The following is a 21,614-nucleotide window of genomic DNA, read 5'->3' on the forward strand; positions in this document are numbered from 1 at the left end:
CCGATAAATATCCACCTCCGCACGACACTCAAATAAACTCTCCTCCCTCCCCCACCCAATACTCTTACGACCACTGTCGATACATCAGCCGTCACAGGGCTTCCTCTATCTATCCTACCTCTCTCTCACGTACCTCGCTCGTCACTCAAAAAGTAGTGGCGGAACTTTTTTTTTTTTTTTTTTTTTGACGCCAGCGTCTCGTCCTCTCCCCCCCCCTTCCCCGTGACAGAGGGAATCACAGGGCGCCGTAGCCCCCCGACAGCCGCTCCACGGCAGATCAAACGGGGGCGGGTACCCTTGGAGTGACACCTGGAGCCACTTCAAGGCAGACGAGAAGCACTGATCTCCAGTCAACCCGTCAGAACCGTGGTCTGTCGAGGTTAACCCGTTCGGAACGGGTAACGCATTATTAACTTGTCAGAACCGTGGTCTGTCGAGGTTAAGCCGTTCGGAACGGGTAAAGCATTATTTTTATGCTTTAACTATTGAAAAATAGCAGATATACAAGCTCACAGCGCGGCACCGAGTGCCGCGCTGCGAGCTCGTAGATCTGCCATTTTTGACCCCGATTCTATAAGTGTCTTTTGAATCCTTCTAAGGTTTTTTTTTTTTGAAAAACCTATGTTTCTATGTCAGCAATCTGGCAAGCCATCGTCAAAGAAAAGTTCTTTTCACTTAACTGGAGCTCAGTTAGTCTGTTCTTGAGAGACTACTATGTCAGTGGTTCCCAAACGTTTTCATGTGAAGGACCCCCCAAAATGATATGTATTTGGCCACGGATCCCCCCATCTCAATATATTTAGTTCCAGGGACCACCCAGAAGCAAACTTTGAGTTACAAACGTTCGCTTTAAAAAACACATATATTCAAAGATTTGCACACATTTTTCACGACTTTTTCAAAAAGGCCTAAATGGGTTAAAGGAGTGGTGGTGGTGGAGGTGGAGGTGGTAGAAGGAAATAAAACACACACACACAAAAAATACATGGCGCTTCAACCAGGACGGAACGGAGAGAGAAACAAGGTCAAACCGAAGCATCACCTCAATGTCATAGCTGGTTGACCCCGCGGCGGTTTGGAAATGTGAGGCCGCAAAAAGGAGTCTTTGTTGAAGCGTTGGGTTGATGGATGGGTAATAAGCGCTGATGTGGTGTGGGTTTGGTTTTCACGCTGCAGTCGAGCGGCTCCGCGGTTTTTGACTCGTCATGCTTTCGTTGCCGCAAGAAGAGAACGTTTTGGGCTTTGAGATGCATTAACGGAGAGGCCGTTGGATTTCTAATCCATCTTCAGTGAAGTGCCTTTTCTTAAGTCCTGACATTGTGTGGATGAATTGAAGATAGGGAGAGAAAAAGAAAAAAAAAATCTGAAGACTTGTCAACGCGCGCATTTGAAATAATTACAATTCCACTGGGAATGTAATTGGCCTATATGAGGTATCAAAACAAAAGCCAAGCTGCAGGCTCAATAATGGAGAGAAAGAGAGAGAGAGAGAGAAACGTAGAAAAGAGAAAAGGGCCTTCTGCCGGCCCAGTTATGCGAGTCATTCTCCTCAACAGACAAATGCATCCCTTATATAAAACAACAGCACGTCTTTGCCCTTGTCAACAACCCCTTCCTCTGCAAGCCCACGCTTGTTTGTGTCTTCCTTTCTGCAGGGGGAAAAAAAATGTCCCATCAGCACTCTCTAATGGGCAAGGTGGAGAGAGAGAGAGAGCGAGAGAGAGAGAGAGAGAAGAGACAGAGGGGGGAAAGAGAGAGAGAGAGAGAGAGAGAGAGAGAGAGAGATGAGAGAGAGAGAGAGAGAGAGAGAGAGAGAGAGAGAGAAGACAGAGAGTGCAGTGGCAGTGGTGCTTGTTTGGCTCGGGAGCAGCGAGTAATGAGGCTGAGGCTCAGCCTGTCATTGTCCCAGCTGCAGCTGTAGCCACACGTACTGCACGCACGCACGCACTCACACACAGCACGCACACACTCACACACACACGCACCACGCACGCACGCACGCACGCACGCATACACACACACGCACGCACGCATACGCACACACACACACACTTAAGTGCACACAGCAAAAGCATCAATAAAAAGTATCCTGCATCTCGAGACAGACTGAGGGAGGAAACCTTGAGAGATAAAAGTATAAAAGCCATTTTTCCCCCCCAACCAAAAGAATGATATAAAAGAAAAAACAGAAAATAGTCTCAAAGAAGAGGAAAAATAAATGATTTCAAGAGCTAAATAAATAAGAGCAAATAGAGTAATTCAGCATCAGAGGCAGTTCATGGGCTTTGACGGGGCCTCCTGTGGACAAGATGTTCTGCCGCTACAGGAGACGCATCATCTCCACACTGTTGGCCACAAAACGGAAGAACTCATTGTTCCGCAGGTCCGTTGGTCCGAGTAGGATGACCGTCGGCAGGCTACGTAGCTACTCACCAGCATAGGCAGGTTAGCTACTCACCAGCATCAGCAGGTTAGTTACTCACCAGCGTCAGCAGGTTAGTTACTCACCAGCGTCAGCAGGTTAGCCACTCACCAGCGTTGGCAGGTTAGCTACTCACCAGCGTCGGCAGGTTAGTTACCTCCGTCGGCAGGTTAGCTACTCACCAGCGTTAGTTTTAATGAGGTGAGGGTTAAGGTTAGGTTTAGGTCGTCTGCATACCGGCCCTTCGGCATATTGACGCAGACCCCAGAAACCTTGGATGTTCAAATCCGTAACTTTTCTGGAATTGAAAACCCCCAAATCTGTGGTGTTCCAAAGGACCCAGTGCAGTAATTATATAGTCACAAGATCTCGTTAATAATAAATATTCATAAAACCTAATCCAAAGGAATAGTGAGAACAGCAGATCTACAAGCTCACAACGCAAGTGAGCTTGCAGATTGCCGATTTTAGCTACTTTTGCTCATAATAAAATATAATATAGGCCCCAAGCCTTGGGGTGTTTTTTTGTTTTGTCACAGTACATTTGCACATACGGTGAAATTTGTCCTTTGAAGTTTACCCATCCTATAACAACTAGGAGCAGTGAGCAGCCGTATGTGGCGCTCGGGGAGCTATTATGGTAACCCCTAGCTCAGGGACACATGGACACATTGCTGGCCTGGCGGGGAATCGTACCTGGGACAACCAGAGCTCTGTCTCCCCAGGCTCACTAACCACTCAGCTACGGCCGCCCATAAAACTCAGTAAGGCATTCATTTAAGAAAAAAATAAATTAAAAGTTGAAAACATATGGAGATACAAGGTTTTGTATGTCCATTTCTCTGGGTATAAAAAGCAGAAGTTCTTTATTTCCAGAAGGTCTGCCGTTGGCTTCAGAAGGCGTCATGAACTTCCATACACTTCATGTCCACCACCAGGGCTGACCTGCAGCGCATGAGGCTGGTGGACAGCAGACGCGTCGGCGGGGAGCGAGGTCCCCCACCACCGCGTCGGCGGGGAGCCAGGTCCCCCGCCACCACGAACAAGAAACAATAGAACGGAATAACATAAGACACATCTGTGCATTGATTGGTTGAGTGACAAGCAGCGAGGCTTCTGGATTCCTGGGTGGCAGTTCCAAAACACACACACACACACACACACACACACGCAAACTGGAACACACGCACACACACACAGGAACACGCACACACACAGGAACACACGCGCACACACAAGGTCACCTAGATTAGTGTAAAAATGTCCCATTCTCTAAGAGTTCAACTGAACACTCAGGAATTTGGATTTTGTTAAAGGCAGCTCTGTTGCCAGACAGAGAGGTGTTTAAAAAAAAGAAAAGAAAACGCAACTAAGGAGAAGGAATGACCAGTGATATGACTGGCAGGGGTCTTCAGCAGGGGGTCCTTGGAGTTACTACAGGGGGTCCTCCAAATATTTGTGATATAAACTTTTTCTCCTTTTTTATATCAACCTCTTGAACCCTAACGTTCATATTCTGAGAACTTTAGCCAAAAATATCAGATCTACTTTAGATCGGCTATTTTTGGCAACAAACTTTAGTGTAGATGGGAGAAAGAGCAGACTAAGTACAGAGTAAAAGGTCAAGTTTATTAAGTATTGACGGTTCATGTGGTTAAATATCTGAAAAATACAAATTGACATGAATCCAAAATACACTGATGATTGTGCTGTCAAACGATGAAACTACATGGAATCTTCTAAAAGGTCGCGGGGGTCCCTGCTTCATCTCTCTCTCAACTAAGGGGTCCTTGGCCTGAAAACGTTGAAGACCCCTGGCCTAGGGGAATGAAGCCATATTATGCCCCCCAAAAAAGAGGTGAATATCATGCCAGGCTGAATAAATGGCGACGTGGACAGAACAGAGTACAGAATGTAGTAAAGTAATACGTGGAATTAACCCATGACGGCAACATGGAGAAAAGGAGATCAGAGCGACGCGGCATGGTTTTCTTTTCGGGTGCACGTGGAGGTCAGCTTCGCTGCCGAATCCTCTGAATCCTTTTCAACACTTTATTTTCCCATCCAGAGCTTTTCCTTTGCCTAATTGAGTGTGTAAGGACAGACGGTTTGGTTTCCTTTCAATCTCGTTAATGCTTGTTTTTTTCCCATACTGTCCATACTTTTGTTTGATTACGAATTATGAATGCGTTTATTTCCTAAGGCACATTCTTTTGCACACAGTATGTAAAGTAAGGCTGTCGCGATATGACATTTTAACATGACGATTAATTGTCACTCAAATAATTGCGATTGACGATTTAATTGTGTTTTTGTCGTTGACAATTACATTTCTGTTTGGCTTGTAGGCTTTGAAGTTGCACATGGCAGATATGTCACATAACCTAAATAAACAAAAAAATAACTGGCATATTTGACAACTTTATACTTAAAAAAGAACATTGATATTGGAAATAGCAGATCTACAAGCTCACAACGCGTCGCATCGCGACGCCTTGTGAGCGTGTAGATCTGCTATTTCCACTATTTTTTTACTTTAAAAAATATATATGGGGCGCCCGCTGGCCTGGTGGTCAAGGCGCGTACCATATACTAGGCTACGATGCCTGCTGGCGTCGCCGGTTCGATTCCTGATCCGGACGACCTTTGCCACATGTCGTTCCCCATCTCTCTCCCCATTTCCTGTCGGTCTACTGTCCTATCGAATAAAGGCATAAAAAGCCCAAAAACAAATCTAAAAAATATATATATATATATATATATATATATATATATATATATATATATATGAACATGTTTCAACATGGAAACGATTATGACGATTATGAAAAATTATCAGACGATTATGTAACAATTGTGACAGCCCTAATGTAAAGCACTTTGATAAGTACTAAAGAATAAACAAATCATTTGTATCATTCATTATCAGTAAATCAGTGGTATCGTTGCCCTTGCGGTAGGTAGCCCTGCACACATGGCTCCCTAGCTGACTTGACTTGAACGATAACTTATTTACACCATAAACTGAGCAGAAAGGCGAGGGCCATCCATACATATAGAGGTGGTGCTGGGGGGTCATTGGAATGGAAGGAGTCAGTCAGTGGTGTGCAGCACACACTGCAGTGTAGGAGTCATCTTTATGAGGGTCTCCAAAGGGAGCTGCACTTCCTTATGGCCGGCAGCGAGCGCACAGGAGGGCAGCCAGGATTCAGTAGCCGGGCTGACCTCCTCGTGCACCCGAAAAGGAAACCGTTGCTACCCTGCGTGTGTGTGTGTGTGTGTGTGTGTGCGTGTGTGTGTGTGTGTGTGTGTGTGTGTGTGTGTGTGTGTGTGGTGTGTGTGTGTGTGTGTGTGCGTGCGCACACACTGAAGTTGGAGAAAATAAAGTATCACATGAGTAAGTAGCAGCATGCATACATGTATGCATGTGCTTCTGCGTGTGTGTGTGTATGTGTGTGTGTGCGTGCGTGCTTCTGCGTGTGTGTGTGTGTGCGTGTGTGTGTGCGCGTGTGTGTGTGTGTGTGTGCGTGCGTGCGTGTGTGTGTGTGTTAGGGGTGGATATTGGCAAGAATCTCGTGATGCAATACGTATCACGATACTTGGGTCACGATGCAATAGTATCACGATATATACTGAATCTTTGCGATACGATACTATTGCGATGCTATTGTGATATATCAGCTTTAAAAGCTGAAAGCGCTGCTCTAATGTTGTTACTTTCGTCGTTCGCAGCCATTTTCTCGAGAGACCTCACTCACTGAACCGTGAGAAGGGGAGGTAGCTACTATAGTACAGCGACATCTAGAGGCAGCGGACTGTCAGGACCGGACTTCTACCACTGGTTCCAATGCATGGGAACACATTTTATTTTCCTCAAAGTATCGCGATACTACGGCCTGAAGTATCGATACAGTATTGGCAAATAAACTATCGGGATGTATTGCCATATTGATTATATTTTGTCAGTTTGTGTGTGTGTGATCACTCAGACACGACCAAATGCAGCACTCCAATTGGCTAGGACTGATCACGTGGCACACGGAGTTCTAAACCGGAAGTGCGTCCGGCGATCAAATAGGTCCGACCGGAAACGTTTTTTTTTTTTTTTTTTTTTTAACTTTTTTTTTTTTTTTTTTTTTTTTTTTTTTACTTTTTTTTTTTTTTTTTTACTAGATGGGAGCGGCCCGAAGGGCCGTGACCCTCTAGTTGATTATATTGCCCACCCCTAGTGTGTGTGTGTGTGTGTGTGGGAGTGGATATGGGATGGACAGAGGGCCTGTGCTCCATATCACCCTCTCCAGTGATAACGATCTCGTCGATTTAAAAGAAACAAGTAAAAAAAAAAGGCTATAATAAACCTATACATTTTTTAAGTAGGGGGAAAGAAGGAGAGAGGGGAGGGGGGGAGCGAGGAAAAGAAAAACAGACTGAAGTATAATTTGTTCTTTCTTTCAGCTTCAATTACATAAGAAAATGGAATCTTTCTGTTTGACTCTCCAACAACAAGACTTCAAGAGGGGCCCCAAGACTCCCTTCCATTTGCATCCCCACTGCCAGAGCTGAATAACATTAATTATATGACCTACATTTCTTCTCACTAGTTAATATTCCAGACTCAAAGAGAGACAGAGAGAGAGAGAGACAGACAGACAGACAGAGAGAGAGAGAGAGAGAGAGAGAGAGAGAGAGAGAGAGAGAGAGAGAGCTAGAGAGAGAGGATATTAGCCAACACATACTAGGGGCAAAATGTGAAAATGAAGAAGCCATATACTTTTATGAGGGCATGCACTTGTATCTCTTCCCTCCTGACATTGTTTACAAACATCACTGTAATGCAGGGGTCTTCAACAGGGGGTCTGGGACCCCTAGGGGGACCTCAGAGTTACTACAGGGAGGCCACCAACTCTTTGATTGATAGGATAGTTATTTTTAGATTAACAACTTGAACCCTTGCATCCCTATTCTGAGGAGAACTTTGGCCTAAAATAGCAGATCTACAAGATCTCAACGCCTCGCAGCGCTGCGAGGCGTTGACTTGACTTGGGAGTCATATTTTGACGACTTGGACTTGACTCGGACATATTGGACAAAAACTTGAGACTTGACTTGACTTGGAAGACAATGACTCCCGACTCGACTCGACTTGAGACACGCTGACTCGGACGACTTGCCGCTACGCCACCCACCAAAGCAGTCGTGAACGCCACGCTATAGGTTCACACTTTTATTCATTGATTGATTGCAGCCACGGAGGCACCACACACACACAGCACGAATGGCTATACTGCTGCCCCCCAGCCTAATACAGCCACTACCGGTTCTGCTGCTGCAGTTCCATATAAAAACTTCCACTCCGATGGTAAACAGAGGAACACTCAATGCAAGATATGCAACGCTAAACTCAAAGACAAAGAGGGAACGACGTCAAACTTTGTCCGCCACTTGAAGACGGCGCATGAAGAGAAGTGAAACCAAACATAAGAACATAACATTATTAGAAGTGTGTGCGCGTGTGCATGTGTGTGTTGGTGATATACTGTCGGTCGATAATTTTTTTGAACATTAATAATGAGACAACAATGTCACTCACCGCTGTCACGAACGTTGATCTGTGACTGCATAAATAATAATATCCAATTATCCATCATGGTAGCAAGCCTCCGTCTTCCAACACTTTATCACTTTTCATAACATACATCCAGTCGTCAGCAGGGTTAAGAACTTCACTAAATAACTCCCACGCAAAAGCTTTATTCCTTCTCATTTAGCCTCCGACAAGTTTTGCTTAGCTAGAGTTGAATTTAGTTCACTCCACTCTCTGTTATTTTCCAGTTTGTCGCTGGAGCGTGTCGCTGTTACTACATGTCATCTTTTCGACACCCGACTCTATGGTCGAAATAATGTCCGTTCGGAAAAGTGAGATTTCCCCGTATCCTTTTGGAACATGGTGGGACCCCAAACAAATGCATGTGTAGTGGAGTATAGGCAGCTAAATTTGTGCCTGATGAGAAATGACATTAATATACAGTACTAGTAGTACAAAGCATGCACGTTAAGATTATTGTGTCTTGTTTGTTTTTGTTTTTAAAGCAATAGGCCTGTAGAAGTATTAAATGTTGCAAAATGTTGAAAATAAACATTTGTCAAACATGCCATTTCTTTAATGGAATGTATCCTTTGCCATCTACCTAGGTTCTAAATGATCAGACATGTAATGGATAAATGAATAGCCTTTAAGCTGTATACTGGTTTAATTCATGCAGAGTTGCAGACTAATCTGCATGCTATTTTTTGACATTTACTTTAGGAAGAAAGGTTTCTCTCTTCAAGATATAAACCTGAGATATAACCTGTGACTCGACTTGAAAAGCGTGTGACTTACTCAACTGACAACCTTGTGACTTGACTTGACAACCTTGTGACTTGATTCGACGCGACTTGACTCGACGCGACTTGACATGACAACCTTGTGACTCGACTCGACTTGACTTGACATAACCTTGTGACTCGACTCGACTTGACTTGCCCACAACAGAAAAAACTTGAGACTTGCTTGAGACTTGGACCAAATGACTTGCTACTCGACTTGGACTCGGATCAGAGGGACTTGTACAATTGTCTGCGTTGAGAGCTTGTAGATCGGCTATTTTCGGCAAATAGTTTGGGTGTGGATGTAAAAAAAAGAGCAGACCAAGTACTGAGTGATAGTTCAAGTTTACAAAGCATCAACAATTGAAGTGATTAAATGTATGGGGAAAAAAAACACATTAACACGAATCCAACATCGACTGATGACAGTGCTGTCAAACAAGTCTATGAATCTACGAATGAAATCGATGAAAATCTGCAACAGTTTTATGCAACATGTAGAGGGGGTCCCTGGCTTCATCCGTCTCTCAGCTAAGGGGTCCTTGGCCTGAAAACGTTGAAGACCCCTGCTGTAATGGAAGTGGCAAACAGGCAAAAACAGACACACTTAAAACTACCCGCGCAAAACCCTTTTGCAGGACCTACTCATAATTCTCCACTCAGCGCTGCTCTGAACCCAATCAAACAGCATAGGGAGACCAGTCTGCTTTTGATTTAGCTATAAAGAAGAGTTCAGTAGTTTAAACAAGACTGGGGAAGACACCGCCTTCTACAGTAATTCTGATTGCGACCGCCAGGTCGCAGTTACTATCAAAACCTCCACCAGCTGTCTGTCTGTCTGTCTGTCAGTCTGTCTGTCAGTCTGTCTGTCACACGTCACACTTTTGCCCTGCTCATATCTCCGCAACCGTTGTCCCGATCCATGCCAAATTTTGCACACACACTCCTTGCCTGCCAAACCACAAACTCCTTCAATTCACACATGACCCTCTTCTAGTGCCACCATGAGGCAGATTCTTGCAAAACACATTTTTGGACGCAGCTCCTACAATTTTTCCCCTAAAATCACACAAATCGGTACACAGTATGTCTACACTCATGTCATCAACGTAGATCTGTCCCATTTAGAGCCACCTTCAGGGCGATTTTTTAAAACACTTTTTTGGACACTGCTCCTACACATTTTGTCCTAAAATCACGCAAACCGGTACACAGTATGTCTACACTAATGTCATCAATATGGATCTGTCCTATATAGCGCCACCATCAGGCCGATTATTTCAAACACATTTTTGAACACTACTCCTACACATTTTGCCCTAAAATCACGCTGCGACCTGACGGTCGCTTATCTCCCGATTAGGGAGTCTTGCTGATAATAGGAGTGTTGTACAGTATCAGCTACGTGTGCTTAGAAGGCATGAGAAGGGTGTCATTTTGTGTGGTATTTAGAGGTGAAAAGGTCAGACAGGTCAGCGTGGGGTGGCTAAAGTAGCTAGCTGACAGAGTACAGCATCTTGCAATGGGCCTGGTGTACAAGATACATTACACCTCCAAGATACCCATGTACCTGGCACACTACTTTCTAAAGGTCAAGGATGTCCACGATCACAAGTCACACCAGAGGCAGCTCCACTAATCATGTTCAACCAAGAGTTAACACTATAAAAGGCTCTAATTCGTTCTCCTGCTATACCACCAACATGTGGAATGCCCTTCCGCAAGCCTTAAAGGAGTGCAAATCCCTAGCCTCCTTCAAATCGGTATGAAAAGTCACCTTCAGGCTTTTTTCTCCCCATTTTTCTGCTTTTGTAATTGATGTTATGCTATGCAAGATACTCTGTTCTACCCGTCTGTCTTTCAATGTTATATGAGATACATAAAGTGTGATTCCTGTGTAAATAAGCCGTAAAGCTTACTAGATCTCCTTTTAGTTGACCTTGTAACAGTGATTTGTGCTGTGATGAAACTGAACTTTTTCCTCTTGCAAATGTCTAATACATTCTTCAATCAATCAATCAATCAAAGACATTTGACATTCAGACATTTGTGCGCCGTGTTAGGTGACAAGGGAGTTCGGCCTTGGCACATTTGGCGCATTGAGTCAATTAGTTCAACAGACATTAGTATAACTGGCCAGGACACACTGTCTCAAGTAAGAACATTAGTGTGTTTACTGATAGTGTGACTGTGCTAGCTAGCTCGCCATCGAGCTAACTGCGGTGGCCGTGCGAGGCCAAGCCCAGGGGCTGATCTCTTAATCAGTGTCCAGGGTGGAGTGTTGGGCTCTGAGGGCTGCTGCTTCGGCCCGATCTGCCTGTGTGCCCGCTGCTGCTGCTCCCTGCCAGTCCCCGCCATGAATATGGAGCCCTTCTGCGGCCCGGGTTGCTTGCTTATGTTTTCTGTCTGATATCTCGGCCCATTCCATTTCAAAGGAGGTCCACCCGGGAGCCTTGACTTTTTGATCTGCCTGGCGACTGATTCGACCACCTGCATGCGGGATCAGCCGCCAGCGCTAGCTAGACACACACAACCCCCACACAACTACCACCACCACCACTGCTGCCGCACCACCCTCGAAAAAAAAAAAAAAAAGCTCCTCAACTGCCCCCTCTCATCGTCCTCCATCCTTCATTGCCCTTCGCCGTGAACACCCTCCCCTCCACGCACCGAGGCGCTGCCCGAGCCCCAGTGGTCCTAACTGGGTCTGGAGCTGCATGACATCCCTGACTGTTCTGACTGCACCGGGCAAACAGGGGCAGGGGCGTCACAAGGGGGGGGGGGGAGTGGGACTGAGTTACTAGGGCCAAGGTGGATGGGCCTTAATTATTTTATACTTTAGCTATTGAAAAATAGCAGATATACAAGTTCACAGCACGGCATCGAGCTTGTAGATCTGCTATTTCTTTTAAAGGCGTGAAAATGTGAAAATGTGGGCCAAGGTGGATGGGCCTTAATTATTTTATACTTTAGCTATTGAAAAATAGCAGATATACAAGTTCACAGCACGGCATCGAGCTTGTAGATCTGCTATTTCTTTCTTAATCTTAATCTTTGAATATATGTATTTTTGAAGCGAACATTTGTAACTCAAATTTTGCTTCTGGAGGGGGGGGGGGGGGGGGGGGTCCCTGGAACGAAATATTTTGAGATGGGGGGGGGGGGGGGTCCGTGGACAAATACATATCATTTTGGGGGGTCGTTGACATGAAAAAAGTTCGATCACCACTGACATAAAAACATAAAAAAAATGTAGGATTTGAAATATTTTTTAAAAATGCACACATTTTTGGTTGCGAATTTTGGTTGCGACGCCCCTGGGCTGGCTGCATGTCATTCCTGGCTGCTCTTCTGACTGCACTGGGCAAACAGGGGTTGGGGGGAGAAGGAGAGATGCTTTGCTTGAGATGGTCGCCGGTGTAGCAGCGGGGTGTTCTTATGCTAGACTTGGCTTCAGCGGGGTCAATGTCACAGCCAGGGCCATCCTGGATCCAGTGAGAGAGAGAGGGGCCGCGGTGTCAGAGACGCCGCAGACACGGTGCTAATGCCAAGGCCAAATCAAAGGCCTCTCTAATCAAGCATGGCTATCCACACCTCAAGCGTCGCCACCAGGGCAAGTCCACACACAGCTCAGACCAGCCACTATAGGAGGAGGAGCAGACCCTGAGGTTCCATTTGTTTAAAGAAAAAAACGGGAGCGGGGTGGATTTTGTTAACCTCTTGAAGCCCTACAGTACTTCTTTGTTGCAACAAGCATGCGTCGTGACATGTTGTGAGCTTGTAGATCCGGTATTTTTTGGTTAGTTTTATTAAAAGGTTGTTGTTTTTGGCCCCGATGGGCCCCCATCCCTATGACTCTGACAAAAATATAATAAAGTTCACTATGAACATAACCAAATACAGAGTTCCAACTGCAGCTACACCCTTGTCGCGTGTCATTCCGACTGTGATAGCATGACATCATCAGAGTGATCAGACACAAACAAACCGTGTCGTCATTACATCAGGCTCAAACAAATCATAATAGGGAACTATAAGGATCTCCACGTACACTATGCCCTTATATGGAGTAACGGGCTGACAGTTATTTCCAAATATGGAATGCATGAAATCGCTCACTCTAACCTCTGGAATAAACATGATGGTGATCTAACGTAGTCAACCCCAGATGACCACCATCCAATCGTCAAATGCACCTACTGTATATAGCATTGTCAAATGCAAATATGGAGATCAACATGCACTGATCGTTGTGAGCAATATCAACAATGAGATTTGGTGTCGAGGGAAAAAAGGAGGGTACCAAGTATAGACCCCGTGGGGGACACCACCAGTCAACAAATTAAATAGGGTTTAAGTGGTTAAATAACAAGCATATACAGTAAGTACATAAGCAAACTCCAGCGCTTTTATTTCTACAACAAGAGATTAAAGCGCTGGAATTCTAGATTGTCCAAATCTTCTCTCACTTACATTCACAATGTAATTGTTTCTCTATTTGAATAGATCTGGCTAAACACAGTGAGTGAGTGTAAGTCTGATTGGAACTGATGAACCCTCGCTGCAGCAGCGGGTGTCTTCCCCCTGCCTGCAGTCTAAACCCCCTATTTTAAGAAAAACATCAATTCTAAGTAGTCAATTGTAATCATAATTAGTAGCATTGATATCATGACTTTCAATAATATTATGATTTCCTTTAATGGGCGTCACAATGAAACCTTAAAGAGATCAGTGTGACCATGACAAGATAATGAAAACCCTGAGGACTGGGGATGATGGGATGAATAATTCACAGTGGGCGGAGGCTTCCGGAAGCACCGCCGCTGCCAGATCAGGGATGTTAGGCAGAATAACTGAGGCACGCCTCAGCGCTGTGGCGGAGCAGAGGGGAACACTGTTTCATTTCGGGGTGGCCAGGGTTTCTTAACTCCATGGCTGCAGACACTGCACTGAGTCTACACGGGGTCTCTTTAAGACAGGGTTCTTCAACGTTTTCAGGCCAAGGACCCCTTAACTGAGAGAGAGATGAAGCAGGGACGCCCACTACATATCGTATGAATGAATGCGTTATGCATATTTTCATCGACTTGTTTGACAGCACTGTTATCAGTCTATGTTGGAATCGTGCTAGTGTTTTTTTCCGACATTTAGCCACTTCAATTGTTGATACTTAGTAAACTTGACCTTTCACTCTGTACTTGGTCTGCTCATTTTGACCATTACACCAAACCTCTTTGCTGAAAATAGCAGATCTACAAGCTCTAAACGCCTCGCAGCGCGAGGTGTTGAGAGCTTGTAGATCTGCTATTTTTGGCTAAAGTTCTCCTCAGAATAGGGATACGAGGGTTCAAAGATTTTAATTGAAAATAATTATCCTATCACACAAGAATGTGGTGGCCCCCCCCTGTAGTAACTCTGAGGACCCCCTATAGAGGCTCCGGACCCCGTGTTGAATACCCCTGCTTTAAGAAGATGTACCCTCATCTGCTTCCTTAAATCAAAATAGTCTGGATTAATTTCAAACAAACAACTATTTGACCACATTAACTCTTGAGTCCCTATTTTGGGCATGCCATTGTAAGATGTTAAATAAAAAATATACATATGCTCACATTGTGCAAACTGGGAATGGTTTGTCCCAATTTGGATGAGCCCAGGTGTGTCTCTGACACCTATATAGAGCCTCCAACTGACTCTTTGGATCCAGTAGAGCCATGGTGAGAGAGGTTTGTGATTTGTTTGGTTGTGTTCTGTTGAATAAACTAACTTCAAACTCGCAGTTTGTGGTTTTTGTCCATGCACCCTACCTAGCAAGTGTGCACCCTTGATAGGCAGGTAATGAACAAAACAGTGACAGTTTGTGGTCAGACTGTCACAAGGTGTGCAATGATGAACCCAAACGGATGACAGATTGAAAAACATTCACAAAGGTCTAGTGTGCTTATGACTAGAGGGGAACTATTCTACCCTGTCTCAAATATATCACAATTGATCTAATCCCCCAAACATTCTGTCACGCACACGCACAAACACAGTGTCCAGAAATGATTCTAGGCCAGCAGTTAAGCTGCATAATAGCAACTTAAAAAAAGTCATGTTAGTTAAAGTAGTCATTTAATCACATAAATGAAGCAGGGGGGCTGAGTGAGTGGCCATTTGAATTCCTCAAACCGTAGGAGAAGAAAAGCCGTCCATTTCTTGTGACCTGTTGCATTCAAATGAAGGCCTGCGTGTGTGTGTGTGCGTGCGTGCGTGCGTGCGTGCGTGCGTGTGTGTGCGCGCACTGCGTAGCAGGAGTTTGCCGCCCCGCGAAAACAAACAGTTGAAAACAACTCACCAAAACAATACAAAAGACCCACGGTCCATTAAAGCCGGAAGGTGAGCGAGCGTGGACTGAGAACATCTGTTGGGGTTTTCAGTGCACAGGGCGACAGATAGTTCTACCTTGCCGCCTTCATTTGTCTTCCACGCACGCTGCTGCTGCTGCCAGTGGACTTAACACTCAAATACCGGGAACACGCCCGAGTCGCGTTAGATTCTAACCACTTTAACCACTATTTTATGCCTTAACCACTGAAAAATAGCAGATATACAACCTCACAGCGCGGCAAGCTTGTAGATCTGCTATTTTTGAAAAAACTTGAAAATGTGTCTTTGAATATCTTTGACCCGATCCTTGACCCGACTTCTAAATCCTTCCTCTTAATCAGTGGTTCTCATACCGTTTCTTGTCAAGGACCCCCAAAATTGCAGGAAATTTGGCCACGGACTCCCATCTCAAAATATGTTGTTCCAGGGACCCCCAGAAGCAAATATTTGAGTTACAAATGTTCGCTTTTAAATGGATATATTCAAAGACTTGCAAAAACTAATCTTGTATATCTGCTATTTTTCAATAGTTAAAGCATTCAATAATTCTAGGTCTAAATGGGTTAAAATACAAAAGTGGCTGCACAGAAGCTGAGCAAACAAGTGAGAGAAGAATAACGAAAGAAGCCCCCCCTTCGCCCCCAGCCGCCACCACTACCTCAAACAGGAATAAATAAAATCAGCAACTAAAACGGCGCCCAATTGCCTTGACAGAGGATACAAATATACTATTAAGCCGTTTAGGCCTAGGATTATTGAATGCTTTAACTATTGAAAAAATAGCAGATATACAAGCTCACAGCGCGGCACCGAGTGCCGCGCTGCGAGCTTGTAGATCTGCTATTTTTTGGGGGAAAATCGTCATTTCTTTTGCAAGTCTTTGACTATATCGTTTAAAAAGGGAACATTTGTAATTCAAATATTTCTTTCTGGGTGGTCCCTGGAACAACATGTTTTGAGATGGGGGGTCCGCGGCAAACAATTTTGGGAGTCCTTGACATGAAAAAGTTTGAGCACCGCCGACATAGAAAGGTAGGTTTTTCAGAAAACCTTAAAAGGATTTAGAAGACGCTTATAGAATCGGGTCAAAATTCAAATGTTCACGATTAAAACAAAATAGCAGATCTACAAGCTCGCAATAGCAGATCTAGTACAAGCTGTGAGCTTGTAGATCTGCTATTTTTTAATAGTTAAAGCATAAAATAATACGCATACCCGGTCTGAGTGGCTTAATCAAAAGCGTGAAGACCAGGAGAGCATATAATGAAATGAATACAGAAATGGGGATGAATTGCTGAGCTCCCCCCCCCCCCCATGGAAGTGAAATATGACGGAACCGTGGAAGCATCCCTTGGTAGTCTTTTGTCTGTCTGTCTGCCCCCTCCCCAACCCACCCACTGGTTATAAATGACTTCAGAGTTGACGCCCCGGATCCGTACGCATACAACAAAAAACACACTTTCTTTTATTCAAACAAAGATTTCTTCTTTTTTCTTTCCTCCTGCAAAAGAAAGAAAGAAGGAGGTGGGGTCGTCTGCCTGTGTGTGTGCGTGCGTGCGTGTGCGTGTGTGTGTGCGTGCGCGCTCGCATATGTATCGGCGCTATCCCGTCATGCAGAAAGTCGCACGGCGACGAGTGGAAAGGGGGGCCCCGTCTTCTTGCTTTTCGGAAAGCCCTCATAAATCCTGATTTGAGGCGGGGGGCCCGCTAACCGGAGGAGGTGGTATAACACCCGTCGAGGGGGTGCGGCGGGGCAGGGGAGGGGGGGGGGGGTTGCTAGCCAGGGGAGTGGCGGCTTGCCTCGCCTCTTAAAATGCTACGTCTGATTAAGTCGTCCCATTAGGTGACAGCTGAACTTTAATACTAATATGATAATATAATATTGAAATAAGCGTGTTATTTACTTTGGGGGGCATAGGGAGGGGGCGGGTGATGGAGATGGGTGGGGTGGGGTGGGTGGAGGATGATGAATGATTTCTGGACAGCTATGGGTGTCACGCCGGGCGATTTGCCCTCTCCCCCCCCCCCCCCCCCCCGCCCTCTCCACTCCCCTCTAATCAGACTTGACAAAATGGAGACATATGCAGAAATATTGGTTACAGTCGGCATCACAGGCGCCCCCACTCTGCCCGCCTGGGCCCCGCAGTGGAAGCGTGCGTATACGGCCGCCCCTGTGTGAGCAGAGCAGCCCCTCCAAATTGTCCACGGGCACTGAAGCATCCATTTCAATTGGCACTTCCTTCCCCCGGCCCCGGGATTTTACATTTAGCCTGGTGTCATTTACATATTACTCTTAATCAAAATCCACAGTGGGGCGATGGCGGGAGCAGGGGAATGGACAGAGAAGAAAAAGGGAGAGAGAGAGAGAGAGAGAGAGAGAGAGAGAGAGAGAGAGAGAGAGAGAGAGAGAGAGACAGACAGAGAGGGAGAAAAACAAACCCATGGTGTCACGGTTCAGGAGTGCGCTCACAGGCACTTTATAAAATGGAGATGTGACAAGACATTAAGCTGTGTAGGGCATGTCTGTGTGTTATGTATGGGGGGACGGGTACATACGACAGACATTGACGTGCCTGTGTGTGTGTGTGTGTATGTGTGTGTGTGTGTGTGTGAGAGAAAGCCATTGGTGTGCGCTCCAGTGTGTGTGTGTGTGTGTGTGCGTGCCCGCCGGGGGCTGGCATCTTTGTGCATGCACTACTAGGAAAGAAGAAGAAAAGAGGAGATGAGGGGAGTTGGGAGGGGGTGCGCACTTCTTGGAAAAAAATAAAGGGCTAAGAGAAGAGGACGCTACGAGGGACAGGACTGAGGGAATGGCGTGTATGGTACGCGCTCGTCTTTTTAAAAAGAAATACGCTTTATTGTCTAAAGCGCCGGACCGCTCTCTTGTCTCTGCGGAGCGGCCGTGTTGGTGGCAGCATTGTTTGTGACATAAACAGGTCCCGTGCGGCACACGCACAGAGGCAGCATTCACTCCGCATGGCGTGTCATTCGTATGAAGACAAAAGCGCAATAACGTTTTCACAATGCGAGCTATAAGAATGCGAGAGGAGAAAAAGAATAAATCCACAATGTTCTCAACAACGGGCAAAAGAAAGAAAAGTGCAATGCAGCCTATAGGGTTTGCGCGAGCCCACACACAATGGCAGAGATACTGTTAATTATTCTGCAGAGGCATTGTTGTTCATGGCTTATTGTATTGTTTTAAAGTCAGGAGGAGGGGGCTCTGAATAGAAGTGTGATTGCCATTAACAACAGATGGCTCACACAAAGTGTGGAACTACTGCATGTTCGTTGGTGGAACCATCACATCAAGTCATTATAGGTCGTCATTTTGTGGGCTTGTGCATTGGCTATTTTCGCCACTCAACAGTGTTGTGCGATGAAGTGTGAAACAGGGCAGAGCTGTGTTGTAAACTGTAGCAGAAACATAATAAAAGGCATACATTTCTAAAATGAGACTTGCATTCAAGTCCCATGCGGCCCTAATTTCAGTAGTCAGTACATCCTCTGCACTGTAGAAGTGTTTCACAACTGATGGTTGTGAGGCCTGCAGCATTGCTGCAGCAGCGAGGCCTTCTAACTCTCAACCCAGACTCCCTGCCCTTTAGAGCAAATTGACATTAATCCAAAATACACTGACGATTGTGCTGTCAAACGATGAAACTATATGGAATCTATGAACAGGTTGTGGGGGTCCCTGCTTCATCTCTCTCTCAGCTAAGGGGTCCTTGGCCTGAAAATGTTGAAGACCCCTGCTCTAGAGAACAGCAGAGGCCTTCTAAAGCCTAAGATATAATCGATATGCCATGGAACACACTTTTAGCTTGAAACTAATTTGTTGTGGGGAAGCGACGTCATGGCATGATGGAGTAAATTAGGTGCTGTCTAGCCTAGAGTAGGTGCAGAGGTATTGGTATTCACGGATAGACTATTAGTGACTCCAGGGATCATCATGGTATGGCAGGGTTGTGAATGTTTGCGCAGACATTAGACGGAATAAAACAAGAAATTCAATGCAGTGCTGTGCAGGCGCTGCCTTTCCTGTGGACTAAGTATAAAATGGTGTAAATCAAAATGTGTTCATCTTTCTCTCTTTATTATTACATTAAGTTTGGACTAGTACATCTATGTTTATCGCACTGCGGGGCCTATTTCAAGGCAGAGTAAAGAATCAACATGATTTTGTTATAAATACGCTGGCCTGGACAGACACACAAGAACATAAAACAATGTACAGTAGAAACAGACACACAGTGGTTCTTGGCTCCAAGTGACGTCATTGCATTTATCTGGTGCTCCAGGTCAAACCACTCCAATGACAAGGACAAGCAGGTGAACGCAGTTAACTTCCTGGTCAGATGGGAAACTGAACCATACACAGGGAAACTGAACCATACACAGGGAAACTGAACCATACACAGGGAAACTGAACCATACACGGGGAAACTGAACCATACACAGGGGGCCCCCTCTCTCTCTGAGAGAGAGAGAGAGAGAGAGAGAGAGAGAGACCCCGACCTGAGAAGCACTGCTCCAGGGCAGTGTTTCCCCAACTAAAGATCACAGCCAGGCCTTCCCTGTTTGGAGGCAGTCCAACATCTTACAACATGTTGCACAGAAACCATAACGTGCTTTTTCAGCTTGGAAGCTCACGCTTGTAGATTGGCCGTTTCCGCTGTTCACGGGACAAGAATAATACACGGGATTGAAGTGGTTAACATCTCTGGGAAAAAAACACACGCACATGTGTGTGTGTGTGTGTGTGTGTCTGTGTGTCTGTGTGTGTGTGTGTGGGGGGGGGGGGGGGGGTTGCAGATGTACTGTACTGTTCATAAGATGGGGGGCTTTCAAAAGAAAAGGTTTTGAACCACTGCTTTACAGTAGGTGAATGAAACCTCAACGACCTTGCAGGCTTAGGCAAAGGCTAAAACGTCATTTAGGTAGCATTTTATGTAGACAGATGCCAGGCCATTGTTGACCTGGCATCATATAGCGTTTCAATGTGCATGACGATGACAATTTGGAGATAAGTAGTAAGTAAAACTCGGATGACGTTTCGTGGCGAATATGGCTAACAGAACTGCAACTTTTGGAATTCGGATGGCTCAGATGGAGGAGGATTTGGGACAGCAAGAAATGGAGCAATAAACGGTGAGTTAATTATGAACAGAACTGACTGCCTCCCTGGAGCTGCTGGAGTTGTCAACATACTAAGCCAATGTGAAGCCCCAAAGACACCCGAAATAATATTGTGAAAGGAAAAATATGATTTAATAAAGGAAACCCGTTTAAGCCGACTTTATACCCGAAAATACCCATGTATTTTAGCTGACTTTATACCTGAAAATACCCATGTATTTTAGCTGACTTTATACCCGAAAATACCCGATTTTTTGCGGCGCCTCCCCCTAGTGGGGACTAACCTTGCCAACCAGGCTTTCTGGGGGAAAGCCTGGCGTTCGTTCGCAACAGGCCGTTTGGTTTCCGCCTAAAGCACGGAAACCACTAGAAGAAGCGGCGTCACTTTGATTTGGTTCCCCCCGTTTGTTTCCCCAATCCCTATTAAAATGCTCGAGTAGCCTAGTGTAGTCTTGCCAGTCGCTAACAGTTGGACTAAAAGATGCATATACCAAACGAATTTTTCAAAAGCAAAACTACTCCGCATCAAGGAGTTTATTAGGTAGGCCCCAAAAGTATGTCCTTGAGCGCAGGGGAATATTTTGGGTTAAAACTGTTTCCGGTTGGATCTTTCCGGCAAATTGTAGTCCTTTGAGTACTACAACTTGACGTGTTGTGGTTTCCGCTCCAGACAGGTTACAACCCCAAAAAGTGAAGTGATCCCAGACTAAGTGGGAACAGAGTTAGGTGCCAGTGCTACAGTATACCTCTCTCTACTCTAAAATAAAAGAAAATATACCGTTGCCTCGCTTGCACAGAACAGGGCTGGTTAGTCACACGTACGGTTCATCCACAGAGAGGTGCAGTAGAAACAGAGCTGCCCTACCTGCCTCTTACCTTCTCAGCATGCCCGTCAGGATGCGGGAGCTCTTGCCCAGGTTGGCGTCCGTCTCCCTCAGCTGTGGGAAACAGAGAAGGACAGAGAGGTGGGGAAAGGACATGAGAATTCCATCCACAGTTCTAAACAAATCAAGGTCAAGGCAAACGACAATGTTGCGTGCAATCACTACTTGTTGTGACGGAACCTTGTATAACCAACCTAGTGTCCATATTGAGAACTGTAACCAAAAATAGCAGATCTAAAGCGCGAGGCGTTGGGGGCTTGTAGATCGGCTATTTTTGGAAAAGAGGGGAAAAAGAGGGGGAAAAGAGCAGACTAAGTACAGAGTGAAAGGTCAAGTGTATTAGGTAATGATGGTTCAAGTGGTTAAATATCTGAAAACACAAATTGAAATGAATCCAAAATACACTGATGATTGTGCTGTCAAACAATGAA

At 45.4% G+C, this 21,614-nt stretch overlaps 1 protein-coding gene across 1 annotated transcript in view; it reads right to left on the reverse strand.

The window, feature by feature from the left end:
• Positions 1–21,614, reverse strand: part of vti1a (vesicle transport through interaction with t-SNAREs 1A) — a 273,743-nt gene that overhangs the window by 86,542 nt on the left and 165,587 nt on the right. Inside the window, exon 7 of the mRNA XM_080746948.1 lies at positions 21,176–21,237. Within this exon, the coding sequence (XP_080603074.1) occupies positions 21,176–21,237 (62 nt within the window). The remainder of the gene's footprint in view (positions 1–21,175; positions 21,238–21,614) is intronic.

This window comes from Nannobrachium achirus (assembly GCF_963921795.1).
Source record: "Nannobrachium achirus genome assembly, chromosome: 18".
Lineage (NCBI taxonomy): Eukaryota > Metazoa > Chordata > Actinopteri > Myctophiformes > Myctophidae > Nannobrachium > Nannobrachium achirus.